The sequence below is a fragment of the Rhincodon typus genome, chromosome 15 (genome assembly GCF_021869965.1).
Source record: "Rhincodon typus isolate 14 chromosome 15, sRhiTyp1.1, whole genome shotgun sequence".
Classification (NCBI taxonomy): Eukaryota; Metazoa; Chordata; class Chondrichthyes; order Orectolobiformes; family Rhincodontidae; genus Rhincodon; species Rhincodon typus.
The window spans coordinates 29179845-29196166 of NC_063346.1; the positions used below are offsets into that span (position 1 = coordinate 29179845).

The 16322-nt window shown below is 36.9% G+C and overlaps 2 protein-coding genes across 5 annotated transcripts in view; both read right to left on the reverse strand.

The window, feature by feature from the left end:
* Positions 1 to 4152, reverse strand: part of jph3b (junctophilin 3b) — a 157388-nt gene extending 153236 nt beyond the window's left edge. The window contains exon 1 of the mRNA XM_048606089.1: positions 3756 to 4152. Within this exon, the coding sequence (XP_048462046.1) occupies positions 3756 to 4137 (382 nt within the window). The 5' untranslated portion in view covers positions 4138 to 4152. The remainder of the gene's footprint in view (positions 1 to 3755) is intronic.
* Positions 4153 to 8744: 4592 nt separating this feature from the next.
* Positions 8745 to 16322, reverse strand: part of LOC109914647 (flavin-containing monooxygenase FMO GS-OX5-like) — a 21754-nt gene continuing 14176 nt past the window's right edge. Inside the window, exons 2-5 of one of the 4 annotated variants that reach the window (XR_007263731.1) lie at positions 14412 to 14550; positions 12929 to 13068; positions 9899 to 11398; positions 8745 to 8868 (exon numbers count right to left, since the gene is read on the reverse strand). Coding sequence is in view for 3 of the 4 variants with exons in the window: in XM_020514254.2 (XP_020369843.1) it covers positions 10585 to 11398; positions 12929 to 13068; positions 14412 to 14550 (1093 nt within the window). In the remaining variant the exon portion in view is untranslated. Of the gene's footprint in view, positions 11399 to 12928; positions 13069 to 14411; positions 14551 to 16322 lie in introns of all 4 variants that reach the window. The other 3 variants (XM_048605599.1, XM_048605600.1, XM_020514254.2) reach the window with 3 other exon arrangements.

Consider the following 16322-nt stretch of genomic DNA (forward strand, 5'->3'; position numbering starts at 1 on the left):
AGCTGACGTTTCGGGTCTGAAGAAGGGTCCAGACCCGAAACGTCAGCTTTCCTGCTCCTCTGATGCTGCTTGGCCTGCTGTGTTCATCCAGCTCTACACCTTGTTATCTCAGATTCTCCAGCATCGGCAGTTCCCACTATCTCTTAAACTCATGTGGGTGCTTTTGATGTTTGCGTGACCCAATGACAGAATTGGTTTCCTGCCTGTTTCAGTGACCATGAAGCACCAGAATTTGAATCCTAGCCCTCAGTTAAATTTTGTAGGTCTAGGACTGGGATTCATATTCTGTGAGGCCTAAACAGTTGCTATGGTGCAACTCATCTGATTGAGGCATCAAGATCATCCAGATTGACCACCATCAATGTAAGTTGCAGAAGGGCGTGCGATGAGGTAAAGGTGATTGTGTAGGTTAGAGGTGCTGGACTGAAGTGAAATGGCTCATTTTAAACATTTTGGACTCATGAATATAAAGTGACATTTACTTTTGGAAGACATTTCTGGCTTCTTCAGCCATAGAACACACTACAGCCTGTATAGTTTCTGACCGATTCTACTAAAATGGCAATCAATGTCCTGTTTAGATCATTGGACCAATGTTAGAAGAAGTCCATTGTCTGAAACAATTGGACACCTGAGAAGAAGCATCTTTCAAAGTTAAGCTGGCCGCATAACAGGTATGGCAATGGATTTAGATCCTACTTTGAGACCATTTTAGTCTAAAGCTACTGAATTACAGAAAGCAGTTTTCTGAAAGGTGCAAATATGCCCTGGTGGCATCATTTCGAGAATTAGTGCTTTTTAAGTAAATCATAATTTAAGCGCTATGTGTTTCGTGTGTCAGCCAAATTTTATTGTAAATAAAAATGGAAAGAACTGCAGATGCTGTAAATCAGGAACAAAAACAAAGTTGCTGGAAAAGCTCAGCAGGTCTGGCAGCATCTATGAAGAAAAAAGCAAAGTTAACATTTCGGGTCTGGTGACCCTTCCTCAGAACTGATTTTATTGTAAGCTAGTTTCATATTTTACTTCAGGTATAGGTATTACTATTAATGTTGACTCTACTTGCATACTTTTTGCCTTTATTTGTTCTTGTTTCATGGTTTATGTTTAATACTCAAATCCTAACATCTTTGCCATTAAGGTTTTCTCCTCCAATTGAAACCATTTTGAAAAAAACAACTAATGGCAAAGGTATTTTTGAAAGCAATACATTTTTTTTGAAAATTTAACCACCATATAACAGTAGATTTCTGTACAAAATTTCAGTCAAGATAATCACAAGGTACCATGTTTTTTTTCAGTTTATTATAAGACATTTTCTCTTCCATATTTATTGTGTTTATTACATAGATGTTTGCAGCATTTTATTGCATGTGATTTAATCCTGGTATATTGTGTTTTTAATAAAATTTTAAAACAATAAGATGAAGAATCCTATTATGTTTAGAAACATGGTTTATTATCGCTAATAGATTGATACAGTTACTATTCTGTTTTACAATGAAGAGGTGCTATACCAGGCTATATATTATTCAGTTGTGTTTAATTACCTGACCCTTTAAACTACAAAGTTGAATTGCTGTAAATCCTAAAGTCAATTACTGGTTAATCGTTGTTGACCAGGAAGGCTTGTAGACTGGTGAGTTCTTATAAATTTCTGGCTCCAGATCAGAAGATAGTCTAGTGTGTGGGACACAAGTTATTTGTTTATATCTTAAGTTATTTAGATATAGATATATATTCCTCCTATCTTCACCTTAAGAGACCAATGGTCACAGTGTAAACCAACAACTTGTTATATCGCCCTTTTACTGCAATGAAACGTCCCAAAACGCTTCACGGGAACGTTATATAACAAAACTGTTACTGAGATATAAGGCAATATTGGAGCAGATGGACAAAAGCTTGGTTCAAGAGGTTGGTCCAAAAGTGAGTGTATTTTCCCCCTCCAATTCATATAAAACCTACAGACGGGCAGATGGAAGAGTGCTTCCAGAAATAAAGGAAAACATCTGCAACAAATTAACATTACTTCAAATTGACGTATTTTACCGCAGGCTCGGTGAGCTGGGCAATAAAAACGGTTAGTCCGTTTTGCCCATTCCTACAAGGATATGCAAGATAGTATGGCGATAATTGTGAGGTTTTTCCCTAGTTCAGGTTGAGGTGATAGTTTCCACCCCCAGATGCTAGTTTTCCATGTGCACTGTCTACTGCGGGAATTGGGTAATTCATAAATTTTCTGACATCCTTCTGATTACGTTCGCTTTTGTTTTCATCCAAGTAACTTCCGTTTCCATCGTATTTTTTGTAATTTAAACCCATAGCGTTGTGTAATCGGAGTCATCCAGTAAAAAACTTGTTTACAGTTTCTTATAAATTAATAATTGGCTATATACTCTTCACAAATCTTTATTTTAGCAGCATCACATAATTTTCTTGGTCCTAAACAACTATCCCTTTATTTTGTGCCACGATATCTATAATTCAATGTTTTATTAATCTGTGTATGTTATCAGTTCCGTTGAATGGGTCTGGCATTTATAAGTAGGCTTATTATCTATCTCTTGCGTGTTTCACATTGGTGTTTGGTGGCACGATGACTTTACTATGACCATCGCCAAGAGGCTTAAATCCTTATGCCAGTTTATTCCATGCAAAGTTGAAGCAAAACCAATAGTATCTCTACTCCTTCAGATGACATCTATACACAGTAGCTCCACAATCACAATAGCGCTAAGAATAAATTATTCCACAATGCACGATGCGGAAAACGTGTTGTACGGTCGCCAAGGCAACACAAACGGAGTTTGGGTGTATAATTCGAAACCTTAGGTGCAATAATTACAGGGTTCTGCAAACTCAGCAGACCCGCGTTTTATATTGAAATCTTTGCCTAGTCATCACTAGCCTATCAGGATGTCTTGGCGTTTACCTCAACCTGTCTTCTCATTCCTGTCTGGAACCCAGTGATTACAGTTCATGGTTTTCTTTGCTTGTCTAGCTTAATGGTTGCTTCATGCACATTCAAAATGATGTTTCTTTCTGGTGTTGGTTTTCTGTTACTGTGGAAAACCAACCAATCATCCACATCTGGTATTGCAGATTAATAATATTAATATAACAGTGTTTTGTGGGTCAATTTCTTGCATTGCATCCCACGTTCCCTTGATCTGACAATATTCTCGTTTTATGTATTCTAATAAGCATCATCCTCACTCGGTTTTTGTCAAGTTTCCCTCCCTTTAGCAATTGGTGGCGGTTGAACAAATTTGCTGTCATGGGTCTGTTAGGAATCCAACCTTGGGTGCACTTTTATCAACAGGAGTGGAAATATTAATTTTCGGGGTTTTTTTGTAGCTTTCGCCTCTTGGTCATGCACCGATTCTCTCTTTCTGTTATGGTCAGACACCAAATATTGTAGCTGTTCTTTAGAATTGGGCCTGAAATTGAGTTCTCCAGTTTCACCAACCAGTAAGATTGGCCGATTCGAAAATCTCACACGTCCTCAATTTGGAATTTAGAACTTGAAATGGAAAATGTTTCAGAGTTGAGGACAATTTCATACATTATACGCAGCGTTATTGGTCCTGGAATCCCCTTAAGATAGCTGCCTCCAATTATCAACTTTTGGGCACGCCCAAAAACGTTTGAATATAGCTTTATTACTACCACCATGTTTCTCTCCTCCAACCTTTAATTTTACAAATAAGGATTCATTGAAACACTGATTTAAGTTTTTTTTCTTTTCCTACCTCCATCTCTGTAGGTCTCTGTTCCGTACCCATCTTGTAGTCCATTGTTCCAGGTCCCTTCGTACTTGGCTCCACTGCCAATGCTCTCCCGAACCCCATATCGTCCTTTGAAACCATGGCACCATTCGCCCTTGTAGACCCACTTTCCCTTGCTCTCCACTCCGATGCCATGCCTCTTCCCTTGTGCCCATGTCCCCTGGTAGGTATTACCACTTGGCCAGGTGTACACTCCAACCACCTCGAAGCCATGGCTCCAAGAGCCCGCGTACTCCCCTTGGCCCTTTGGGCCGGTGCAGATGCCATGTCCATGAGCCTTGCCATCTTCCCAACCTCCACAATACGACCCTCCATCGTCAAAATCGAACCTGCCACCCCTGGACATGCATGAAATGAGGATCACAATTCAGAGCAAGAAGGCGCCTGGACAATTAAAGCAGCCGGGCAACAAAACACAAACAAACAAGAAAGAAGAAACACAAGCAACGCCTTCAACAAAGATAACGGATCCAGCAAAAATTACCCAACGGTCGGTTACTACAAAAATCCAGTCATCTGGGACTCGACCGCCTGCGATAATTATTCAGAAATGCTGTCATATTTATAAGGAAATCTTCTAAAGAAACGACGAGATTCAGTTGGTTAGGAGGATTACGCCTTTTGGCACAGCAATGCGTCTCGACACCTCAAGAGAAAAACAACAGACCTGATGTTTTTTTCCAATCTTGCAGCATTGCTCTAATGCTGGAGGGAGGATGCTTGTTTTGTCAGAGTAATCTGGACTAGATGGTGCTGAATCAAGGGATCTACCGAGACGGTTCTCTCTCTCTCTGTGTCCTGAGTCCTGATTTCTAAAACCCTGTTCGAGCGAACAGGGTCCCTCTCGCCCCTTCTCGATGGATTGAAGGCGCAGGATCTTGCGTAATGTTAATGTACACTTAGTGAATCCCATTGCTCGGATCTGTTACTGCTAAGAGACCAGGCTAATCTCTCAACGCTGGGATTTTTTTTATATAGCTTCATCGGGCGTGCTTCTGTGCATTCAGAAAATGGTCAGTGTTAGTTATGCTGAGGATGGGGGTCTGTGTACATTTACATCTGAATTTTGGTATTTATGTTTATTATTTTTTAAAGAAAACACTAATATTTATTGCTTCTAGCGGATACCGCTTCTTTTAAAGAATAAAATAAACAATTCTCTGTGATGTAGTTTTATAAATATTGTATACATTTTATTTTTACTGCAATTTATGTTGCCGAATTGATTTGTATTCTGCTCTTGGAGGGCTGGAGGCCTACTTCTTCCTTATCAATTAGCGGGGTGGTCAGTAAACGGCGGCGTTGTATTTATTGAATCATAATGATACAAATAGTGTTAAGACGGAGACATGCATTATAAACTATAACAAGTCTTTTTTTAAATGAAATTGAACTGTTTAATCTCGCCGGTTACGTAAACAATTTCTGATTGCACTGAATGTGTGCGCTTGCACGTTACTAAGTGATAACATTCATCAATAAGGACAAACCAGCCTCGAGGCAGAATATAATCATTCTAGCTAGCCTGCTATTTTCTGATTACATTTCCTCGTGATCATTATTTTCATCCAAGGCTGCGTAGCTTGATTTGAAAGGGGGGGCATAGGTGGGTGAGACATAGAATGCAATGGCAGTCGCTTTAATCATGAAAATGTGTTCATGGTGTGCTGCCTGTAACTCGCAGTAAATCTAATTAGCTCTACTGTTTCTCTTCCGGCCCATTGCCAGCAAATCAGATCGGCTTAACTTGTCAAAAATAGTCATCCTTAGAAATGTGGCATATAGATTCATGTGTGTATGTTTCTTTATTTTGTGTGAATAGCATATAATTTGTTCCTTTCTGTACATCTACAAAGCGTGTCCTGTTTGAAATAATGTGAGTTGGGAATCATCCAAGATGATTGATAGATTGCTTTGTTCGAAACAGCCAGTGCTAACGGGAGAGACACCATCTGGACATGAGCCTTCTTTACAATTCTATTGTCAAAAAGTCAAATACAAACAAAAAAAACCTGGAAGGATTTATTATTACAACTCAATTTCATTGTGTTCCCAAAATTATTTTATATTTTAAACAAAGGGAAAAAAAACCCAAAATCCTTAAACACCGCCTAGTCATGAAGAAACACTGCAACAGAAAAAAAATGGTTAATAATTGCCATACTTTTTAAAAATTAAATTGCAAGGTATAAACCTTTCCTGAGACCGTGCAATTCTTTTTACAAGACAATTTAAATCACGTGACTCCGAAATCACCAACTGCTGGTTCTGGCTGGCAGCACTCACATAAGATACCTAAATCCTGATATCAGAAGAGAGACTGTGAATCCACAGTTTATTAGGTGTACGGAGGTGCTGCTGCATATCACTTTGAGGCGATGCGATTAGAATCTGATCGCAACTGCAAGTGGAGACCAGCTGGACTCTGTTTAATAATAACAAACCCCATCCCAATTAGGAGATAGAGATCCGCTTGCTAGAGTCCCGTCGGGAGTATTTAAACTTCACACGAGTTTCCGATAGCAGAGGGGGGAAAAAAATCCACCAAAAGAAAAATATTTAATTGAACTGTGTCTGCACGCCCATCAGAAAACGAGTGCTCAATTCCAAAAAGTGTCTTTTCTTAAGGGAACAAGGTCTGCTTATAGCTTCCGACCCCAAATTCTCTTTTGATGTACAATTCCCACCCACAAGACGAGTTAGCGATGATGTAATTAAATTCAATACTCAGCATATCTGATTATTTATCTTTACAATAAAGTTAGCCCAAGATTTATTCACATTGGATATTAACCTACATAGGACCCCATGAGAAGCCGTCATCAATAACTGCTGACAAACTACTTAAAAGCGAGTTTTTTAAAAAAAATTCAAGTTTATTTGTTTGGGAAGAAACTTTTTACTTCGGGGTATTTTCTTTACCAAGGAACATCATGTGAATGAAAGTCTTGAACGTGGATAAAATACACTTAGTTCCAGAGAGAATTCTGGTTAAGGTCAGCTCTAAAAGACGTATGGAAATCCAGCCCAACAGTTCCAGAAGATGAATTTTCTCTGAGCCATGTAATTATGACGTGGAGAAGTATATAAGGGAAGGGACACTTGTCCCAACTTGTTCTCAAGCTGCGCAAACTCACCAGTCATCAGCGAAGATATCTCATCCTCTGAACACTACCTTCATCTGCCTTCTCAGGAGCACCTAGTGCTAAGGGCAAAATAGGAATAAGGGAAGAGAAAAAGAAATATGCAGCAACATTTTTCCGAAGTTATTTTCTCAGTAATGTAAATCATGAATCCTGAGCAATCTGGGCAGTGTGGATGCGGAAAGAATGTTTTCTCCTGTGGTAGAAGCTAAACCTCAGGGTTATTGTTTAAAAAATGGTCACTCATTTAAGAGAATACTTTTTTCTCCCCCTACATAGGTCAAGCATCTTTGGAAAACTTCCTCAAAAGGCAATGGCAGCAGAGTCTTTCAATATTTTTTGAGAGGTAAATAGGTTCTTGAAAAATCAAGGGGCAGGGGGTGAAGTTTAGGGGGGATAGGAATGAATGTGGAATAATCAATCAGCCACTATCTTATTGAATGCCAGAGCCAGCTCGAGGGGCTGAGAGGCCTACTTCTGCTCCTAATTTGAATATCTGTATGAATCTATATTATAAGTAGGTAGCTACTACATAATGCATTGCAGTTTTGGCCAATCCTAACATTAAATAATGACCTGTGAGACAAGTAGTACTATATTTTTGTAAAAACAAAAGTAATACTTTTGTAACAAAAGCAATATCAGACATTTTAATTTATTTGAAAATGACTGCATGGTTAAAAGATCCATTACCTCTTGGTGGTTTTCACAGGCTGAAGGCAATATTAGAGACAATGCAATGATCTAACCCTTCACTGGAATTCTGTTTCTATTTATCAGTCATCAGGCTAAATTCATATCGTGTGTCAGACTCATTACTATATTGTTAGCATTCAACAAACTCTTGTCAACATTTGACAGATTGTATTCATCCAGCATAGTTAGAATTGCGGATTTGTAACTACAAATTTTATAACTGTTAAATATGCTTGGGCAACAGAATATTTAAGGTTGTGACATGATCAGCCTTGGGAATAACTGCCATAGTACAATGCTACTTCCCAAAATGTGGTAGCTGTACAGAAACTATTAATCAACTGAAGAAGATATTAAGAAACTTGCATAATGGGCATCTAGTTGGCAAATTAATTTCAATGTAGATAACCTGTATTCTACACATCATAAAATAAAGATATAACAAGGCATCAGGCTTCAGTTGTCGAGGGATTGAACTGAAAAGCAGAGAAGGCATGTTAAATTTTTGTTAAAGTATATAAGCTTTGCTGGACCGTAATTGGCACACTGAACAGCTCTGATCTTCATAGTGTTATTTTTTAAAAAACAAAAGAGAGGCATTAGAGAAAGTACAGTAAAAATATTTTGAAATTATAGAAAACAGATAGTCTCAACAAGGAAGAATTTAACAGGCTGGATCCCTTTTTCTAAACAAAAACAAAAGACTGAGGGTGATCTGATGGAGGAATTTAAGTTTTGGCCTTTACGGAGTAGTTTGATAGAGAATTTTTTTTTTCCACTTGGAGGACAAGACCAAACTAAGCCGTGAGTGTAAGATAGTCACTTATAAATTCAATAGAAAATTCAGGATGAGCTTGTTTACCCAGAACATAGCTCCATTAAATGGAAAGTTACATAAACATGCAAAATACAACGAGGATATATTGCTGAGATTGGATGAAGAAGGCTTGTGTAGAAGATAAATCCTGCATGGACATTTTGGGCTAAATAGCCTGTTTCTATGCTGGAAATACTTTGTAACACTATGCATAGTATGCAAACAGCATGTGAATGTATTATTGTTTAGCTACATTTAATTAGAATGCATTCATAAAAACTTACAATAGCAAGGGAATATTGTAATCAAGAATTTATTCTATTTTTTACAAAGAAATTTATATGTCAAATTTTATTTTACTGTATCCAACTAATATTTATAATTAAAAAATACTTGAGACATTCAGCAGGTCTGGAAGCATCTGTGGAGAGAAGCAGAGTTAATATTTCAAATTAATCACTTTTCAAAGTTTCATAATAGTTCAAGCACCCTGCACTACTTTGCTTTAATATTCAGAATGCTACTTTTGACAATATAAACATAAAACATCAAAAACAAACTGACTTTTTCTATTTTAATTTTAACGTGTTAAATGCTTACTACTTAAACAGAATTTTGTTTCATTCTGATTGTTTCCAATGAAAGCTGATCATAATTACATCATCACATCATCAGCTCTTGCTTGCAGATTTTATGAAAATCAGTAATGATTTTCCAGCACAGGAAGCCTGTTTCTGCTCAAGTATGATTCCATGATTATTGGCAGTGCGAAAGAATCCCAGTCTTTCAATAGAACCAGGATGGCTGCTACTGTGAAAGAGTCCTACAGCTGATCATCTCAAAATTTAAAGAAGTGTGCTTGTAAAGTGAAAAGTGATATGCATGTAACAACGATACGCATATTTATAATATCTGCAAATACTTTTGCAGAATTGTAGACTCCAGCACATCATCTTCATGTGGTTTCTGGCTGGGAAAATATCAAATTGGTCATTAACGTGGAGGCTTAGGTGTCCAATATCAGGAGAGAAAGATCTAACCGTTAAAAATGACTGTGCTTATTCATTATGTTCTGTTTACTGTAGAAAATATGGTGCATGCATTCTTTAAGACATGTTGGCAATCTAAGACAGATTTGGTAAATCATGGCATTGTGTTTGTGCAAATATTTTAGCTAATTAGCAAGGAATAGATTATTCCATTTTTAACAGTACTTAAAGCCTTTAACAGATGAATGATGTAGACCAGCTGACCCATTTATTTTGTATGATGGATAGTTTATGGATCAGGGCCAAAGGGTATAGATTATTTACACACCCAGCTGAGGTTTATACTTGCCACTGAATGCAAAATTCCAATTGGTGTCTTGGTACCTTGTGTAATGTTTGGTTTATTTGCTCTCTATAGGGCTGCCCATTTAATAAAGAATTAATTATATGATTTTTACAAACCTCATAGCTCGTATTTCTTCTTTATTCTTACATGCTTGACCTGAAATCAAGACCAGCTTGAAACTTTCTAGAATTTTGTTAGTGTAATTCTGAGAAACCGCAATTGATTCTCCGCCATCTGTCTAAGTTAAGCAACTTCTTTATACAGGATCAATGATTTATCCCAAACTTTGGCAACAAAAAGAAGCAAGTAACATTTAGCAAAAGAATAACAAATTGATGCAATGGCATAGTTCCTAAGGCTTTACAAGAAATGGGATTGAATGGTATTCTGCAACAGTATTTCTTTGCATTTTTATGCTAATAATTTGTATTTGCACACACAACACATTGAACACATTTTGCAGCTACTACAGCTGGCCATTTAGATCAGTTGGGTAAGTAAGCTTGCTTTTGTACAACAAATACAGAAGAAAAAATAACTACAGGAAGGACTATACATATCATAAATGAGCAAGTATTCCTAATATTCCATCTACTTAAATTTATAGACAAGAAATGGACAGACTTTCATGCGATGCATGATCTTTGCCCATTTTCCCTCTATACTGTATATTTAACACTGCAGATCTTCTAAATCCAAATGAAAAGATGGGAAAAACTGCACTATTGTTTCCACATAACATATCTAGCTGGTTGATTGTCATTCCTTTGATTTGCATCTTCCATCCATCAGACTGTCAGTTTTATAATGGTTTAGGCTTCACTGTTATCCATGTGTCATGGCTTACTATCTTGTAGTTAAACCTTTTATAATTACACAGATCTTGGTTTCTAAATTTCTTGTTTGCTTCATACAAATCCCTTGTAACAGGTGGTATGGAGTCTGTTTTGGATAACTGGGCTAACTCAGCAATATAGCCCCACTGACGACTATCCAATTTATGAAAATGTCTGTGAGGAATTCCATTTTGCAAACAGAACTGGTATTCATGCTCTGTAATTGCATCCATTTCAACTTTAGGTGGTATCTTATAGGTACCATCTAAAGATGCCAAAGCAAACAAGACTTGGCTGTGGAACAAAGGAAAAGGACAAACAGTCATGCATAAACCAATAAAAAAGAGAGTTGGAAAGGTTGTATGAACAATATGTTTGTAAAGTGGAGTAACTCTTTGATCTTTGACCTCTAAACAAACATTTTTTCCAAGAAACTGAAAAGAATATTTATATCCAGTGCAGAACATGAATACATCTGCAGGATATTCAATTCCATCGTTACAAATCACTCCTTTCTCTGAAAATCTGTTCACACCTTTGACCTGCAGGAAATTTGGAGGCATTGATGAGGTTATCAGTGAATGATCGTGTATCAAGACAACTTGCTTTGCAACTGAGCACAATTCCAATGCTATATCTGTTCCAGATGGACCAGCACCAAGCAGAACCATATTCTTCCCAGTGAAAGGCTCAGCAAACCTGTATTCATGACTGTGCATTTTCTGTCCTTTGAAATGTTCAATTTCAGGAATGTGTGGGATGAAAGGTTCAGAATAATGGCTGAAAATATAAATTAAAACATACCAAGAAGTTAATTATTATAACATTTTACCAGCTGTATAAATAAGAAGTCTCAAGGATTTACAAAATATGAGTATATTATGCAATGTATAGGGACAGCAAAATTTCATATTAGATATTTCTGCTGGTTATAATCCAATATTCAATTAATTAACAGCTGTACATTTGATTTACAAGTTTCTCACTTTATCATCTATTAAGTACTTAATGCCTACCATTATTCTTAGTGCTTAATATTTTTATTATGGGATGAGGGTGTTGCTGGCTAGACCAGCATTTGTTGCCCATTCTTAGAGGGCAATTAAGAATCAACCACATTGCTGTGGGTTTGGAGTCACATGTAGGTCAGCCCAAGTAAGGATAGCAGTTTCCTTCCCTAAACGCATCAGGGAACCAGATAGCTTTTTCCTCAATAATCAACAATGGTTTCATGGTCTTTATTAGACTCTTAATTCCAGATTTTTATTAAATTCGAATTCCACCATCTGCTATGATGAGATTCGAACCTGGGCCCTCAGAACATTAGCTGGGTCTCTGGATTAACAGTCGAGTGATAATAACATTAGGCCATCACTCTGGCATATACAAGCAAAGCAAGTAACAAAATATTTCTTCAATCAATCAGATTAAAGAATCCTCAAGTAAACATGGAGTGTCTCGACCTAAAGTATATATTAAAATATTTAAATGTAATATAATGTACAAAAAAATGGGCAAGTGAGATCGGATTAAGACAGAGATAAGAGACAAAGTATAAATTTTTTTAAAAAATGATCTTCTGAGGAATCGCACTCCAAGTGAAATGCGCCGGTGAGAGACATCATTCAATAGTGGTTACAACTTGACATACCATTAAAAATTTCACTAACACCTGCATTCACAAACCTTAACCATTAAACAAGGGCAGTAAAAGTTAACCAAAGTCCCATAAGCAGCACAACCTCATGTTCTTCACATGTTTATTGGGAATCTATAAGCAAATTACGTATAGCAAATACAATGGAGAAGCAGGAAAAATAGTATATTGGAATTTTCATGTTTAACTGCACCTGAATGATCTCCACAAGTTGCTGTCCACTTTACTGGATCATTAATGTCAACTGCTAATAGACCCACCATTATTTTTATTACAATCTGTGCCAGATTGGAGGGGAATGCACATGATATTATTTTTACAAATAAACAATTAAGTATATTCACCAGTGTCAAAACAAATCACACTTGTTAGAGCACTGTCTGTAAGTAGCCTCATTTCGCCATTTTCAGCCATGATAAGGGTATTCAATTAAATCAGTGGACAATTCATTTTACTGCTAAAATACCTCACATCTAATAGCATTTAGACCCTGTTTGATGCTCTGAGCCAAAAGGTGGCTGTGAGAAAGTTGGTTGTAAAAATTCCATGAAAAATGTATGTGGAGAAAACAAATTAATGCTAGACTTGTTTTAAATATTTTGGCTACAAAAATAAACATTTCACATTATTGAAATTTAATACTGCAGACTCACCCATTACAAACAATAACAGAATCAAATCTCTCTGTATTACGACAATGATTGTTCAGATTCAAAGATGTTATTTCCCATGAATTCCAAGCATCTCCAGTGGTTCCAGAAACAGGATTCAGCAGTTCAACATGTGTACGAAACTGTGAAAAGATTTTCCAAATCATCACACATTTCTTAACGATCTAAATATAAATCCTTTGTAAAACGAAAGACTTTTCCTCTGAGGTTCCTCTTGCTAATCTTCCTTACGAGAATGGGTAAATACTTCAACTGACTAAATTAGATGAGAGCCAACTTGCAGACCAAAAATAAATTAGTCTACAATCTGTTTTAATATTCAATATTCCTTTAATTTAAGTTACCCACAATCATCTACTATAAGGAACCACTGAATTGGCCTCAATAGTTTGCTCCCACAAGGAAGGAGAAATCCAGAGTCACATCTGTTAGAAGTAATACAGGAAGGCTGGTGAACTCGTTATTTGAGAAATGTTTCACCAACAGGAAATATGTTGAAAGACAATAGAAGGTAGAGAAGAAAATAACATAGCAATGGGCAGTGTAGGTCATTACCCTCTCAAGTCTGTTCTATTAGTTAAGTAAATGACAGGTGATCTAATTCTCTACTCCATTAACCAGCCCTGTTCCATAACCCTTAACAATTTTACCTAGCAAAAAGACTTAAAGGATTGTTATCTGCAACAATGGTTTTGCTAATCTAAAAATGTCACCTCCGCTTTAACTGAAATGTTATCATACTGCCAAAGCTGAACTTCTATCTTTATACTTTGCATAAAAATTCTACTAAAATTGACAGGTAAGAACAGAAAATAATTAAAATCCAACAGTAGGATTTCAGAGAAAACATAATGGCTGGTATTTTCCTGTGAAAGTGGGAATGTTTCATGAAGACAACCCTACAGCCTACCCAGATCAGGAAGACAACTGGATCTTAAACCTGGAGCAGGAAGTCTCACCCATCTGAAGCTGCTGTCAGAAGTCAATGCCTCTAGAACTTGACAATACCATGACAGAGACCATGGCAGCTGCTGGAACACCACCCTCCAGACTCCTAGACAGCAGTAAAAACAGTAGGCATTATTTGGGGGAGGTTCTGGGGTTGAGGGTCATGGAGACAAGGTGCTGCTGGATTGGAAGTGATAGAAGGAGGGTGCCTCTCAGGGTCTACTCCCTGACCCAAGTCCAGTTCCTTGGTCTTGCACAAATTATTGCAGACTGAAGATAACTGACCACAAGAGGCCTTAATTGGTGGTGGTGCTGGGTGATGAAGGGGTTGGGTATCTCTTTGGTACCAACCTGTCCAAGTATGTGCCTATTTTCCCCACTGCTTCCCAGTAAGGGAAAATTCCTAACGTTCTCAGCAGTGCAGTATTTTGTGTTGTGTTTGATTTCTGTTCCATTTATTTACAAACACTATTTTAACATTTTACAAACCCTTCAGTGGAAAATCTAGTATGGTTACCTTTATGTGGGGCTGAATTTCAAAGTGATCAGCATATTGTTCCAGATATGACCTCACGTCACTATGATGGATGAAAGAAGGGAGTTGACTATCAAATGGAAAATCCGGAAAGGACATGACTTCTTTTGGAAGGTTAGTCCTAGAGGAGAGATGGGAGGCAAAAGCAAAAATCAAATTTTGGGGAATTATATACCTTGCCATTCAATAAATGAGTACTGGCTTTTACAAGCAGTTATTGTAGGAGGGCCATTTCAGACTTTGGGCTACCAGTTGGGAATCTTGCACATTATAGAGAGAAGTATCAATAGTTTGGCTGTACCCTGTGCATAATTATTCAGCCATTTAAATTAATGACTGGAGAGAAAACACAAGCGCCAAATTGAGATTTTGACACCGAGTTTCCTTCACAGGTTCATGAAATTTGGAAATTCTCTCTACTCACAAATGTTAACTTAAACTTTTCAATTCTTTTGTACAAATTTTAATGAACTACAAGGTTTTCATTAAAAACTGGATCTTGGTGCTCTGTGTTGGCTGCAAGCTAAAGTAAAAAAGTTAAAAGGTAATTGGCAAAAGAACAGGAGGCAATAGAAGGAAAAAGAAAAGTTAAATAAAGTTGTTATGATCTATGAATGCACTGCACTGAAAGCAGATTCTTTAAATTAAAAATAATTTTCAACAATTAACTAAATAAATACTTGAACTGGAAAAAAAAAGGAGGACTTTTGGGAAAACATAACAGTCCAATAACTCGGCACATTGGATCAAATGCCTCCTCTGCACTTTATTTTTCTGATTCTGTACAGTTTGTCTATCACTAACTGAAAAGCCGAGTTAATATTTTAGGTGGTCTTTATGGAATATTAAAATTTTATTTTCATTTCAGATATTGATGGATGACAATACTGTCCTCATTCTTGTATTTGTTACTAATCTGCAGAGTTTCCAGTACGTTTCCTCCTGCCTTGTACTTTTTGCTGGCTAACAGCCTATGCCTACAATTGATTTACTCTTTCAAAGACTGGATTGAATCAGATACTAGCATTAATGTGTAACTTATATCTTTACTTAACAAATATAATTGTTATATTATTTATCCCCAAGTCTCAAGTAATTTGTGGCCACGAAGTATGTTCAGAGGTAGACAATGCTGAAAAGCTGAACTTGTCATTTTTCCCTGGCATCATTTTTTTAGTATTTAGGTTTCTAGCATGAATGCATTTACAGATAAGATGACAAGGATTCAATTAAAAGACTACCCCAAAATGCTGAGATTCATTGGAGAAAGCCAAACTATCGCCAGAAATAAAAGAACAAATTGTATTTCCAATAGTGTTCTTCATGTCATTAGAATATAGCAAAATGCATTTTTGAAGTTCAGTTGAACTGTAGTTATTATTTTCCTCAAACACAGTTTTTCATAATTTGCAAGCAACAATAAGATAAATGGTTAGTTAATCCGCTTGGTGTTATTAAAGCTATAAATTGCCATTACTTTCATTGTCATTGTGTCCAAAACCTGGAACTTCTTTCCCCAATAGCATTTCAGGTATGCCTACACTAGTTGGACTACCTCAGTTCAAGAAGGTTGTTCAACACTACCTTAAGGATGTGTATTAAATGCTGGTATTGCCAATGTCACAGAAATTCATTTTAAAAAAAAAAAAAAACTTCTTACAGGTTCAGCATTACTCATTATCCGATGACTCTGACAGAATAGTTGATACCTCGTTATCTTATTGGCTTATCCTCCAACTAGATCTTCCCTTGTAGTTGGATGGTGTCTATTCTGACCATCATCTCTTGCCTATAACTTTTTACATTGCCTCTCTCTGGTCTGCACTTTGATAGGATTTACCTCTTTCTCTCAAGCTAATACTGTGCATTCCCTGCTTACATCAATGGAGCAAT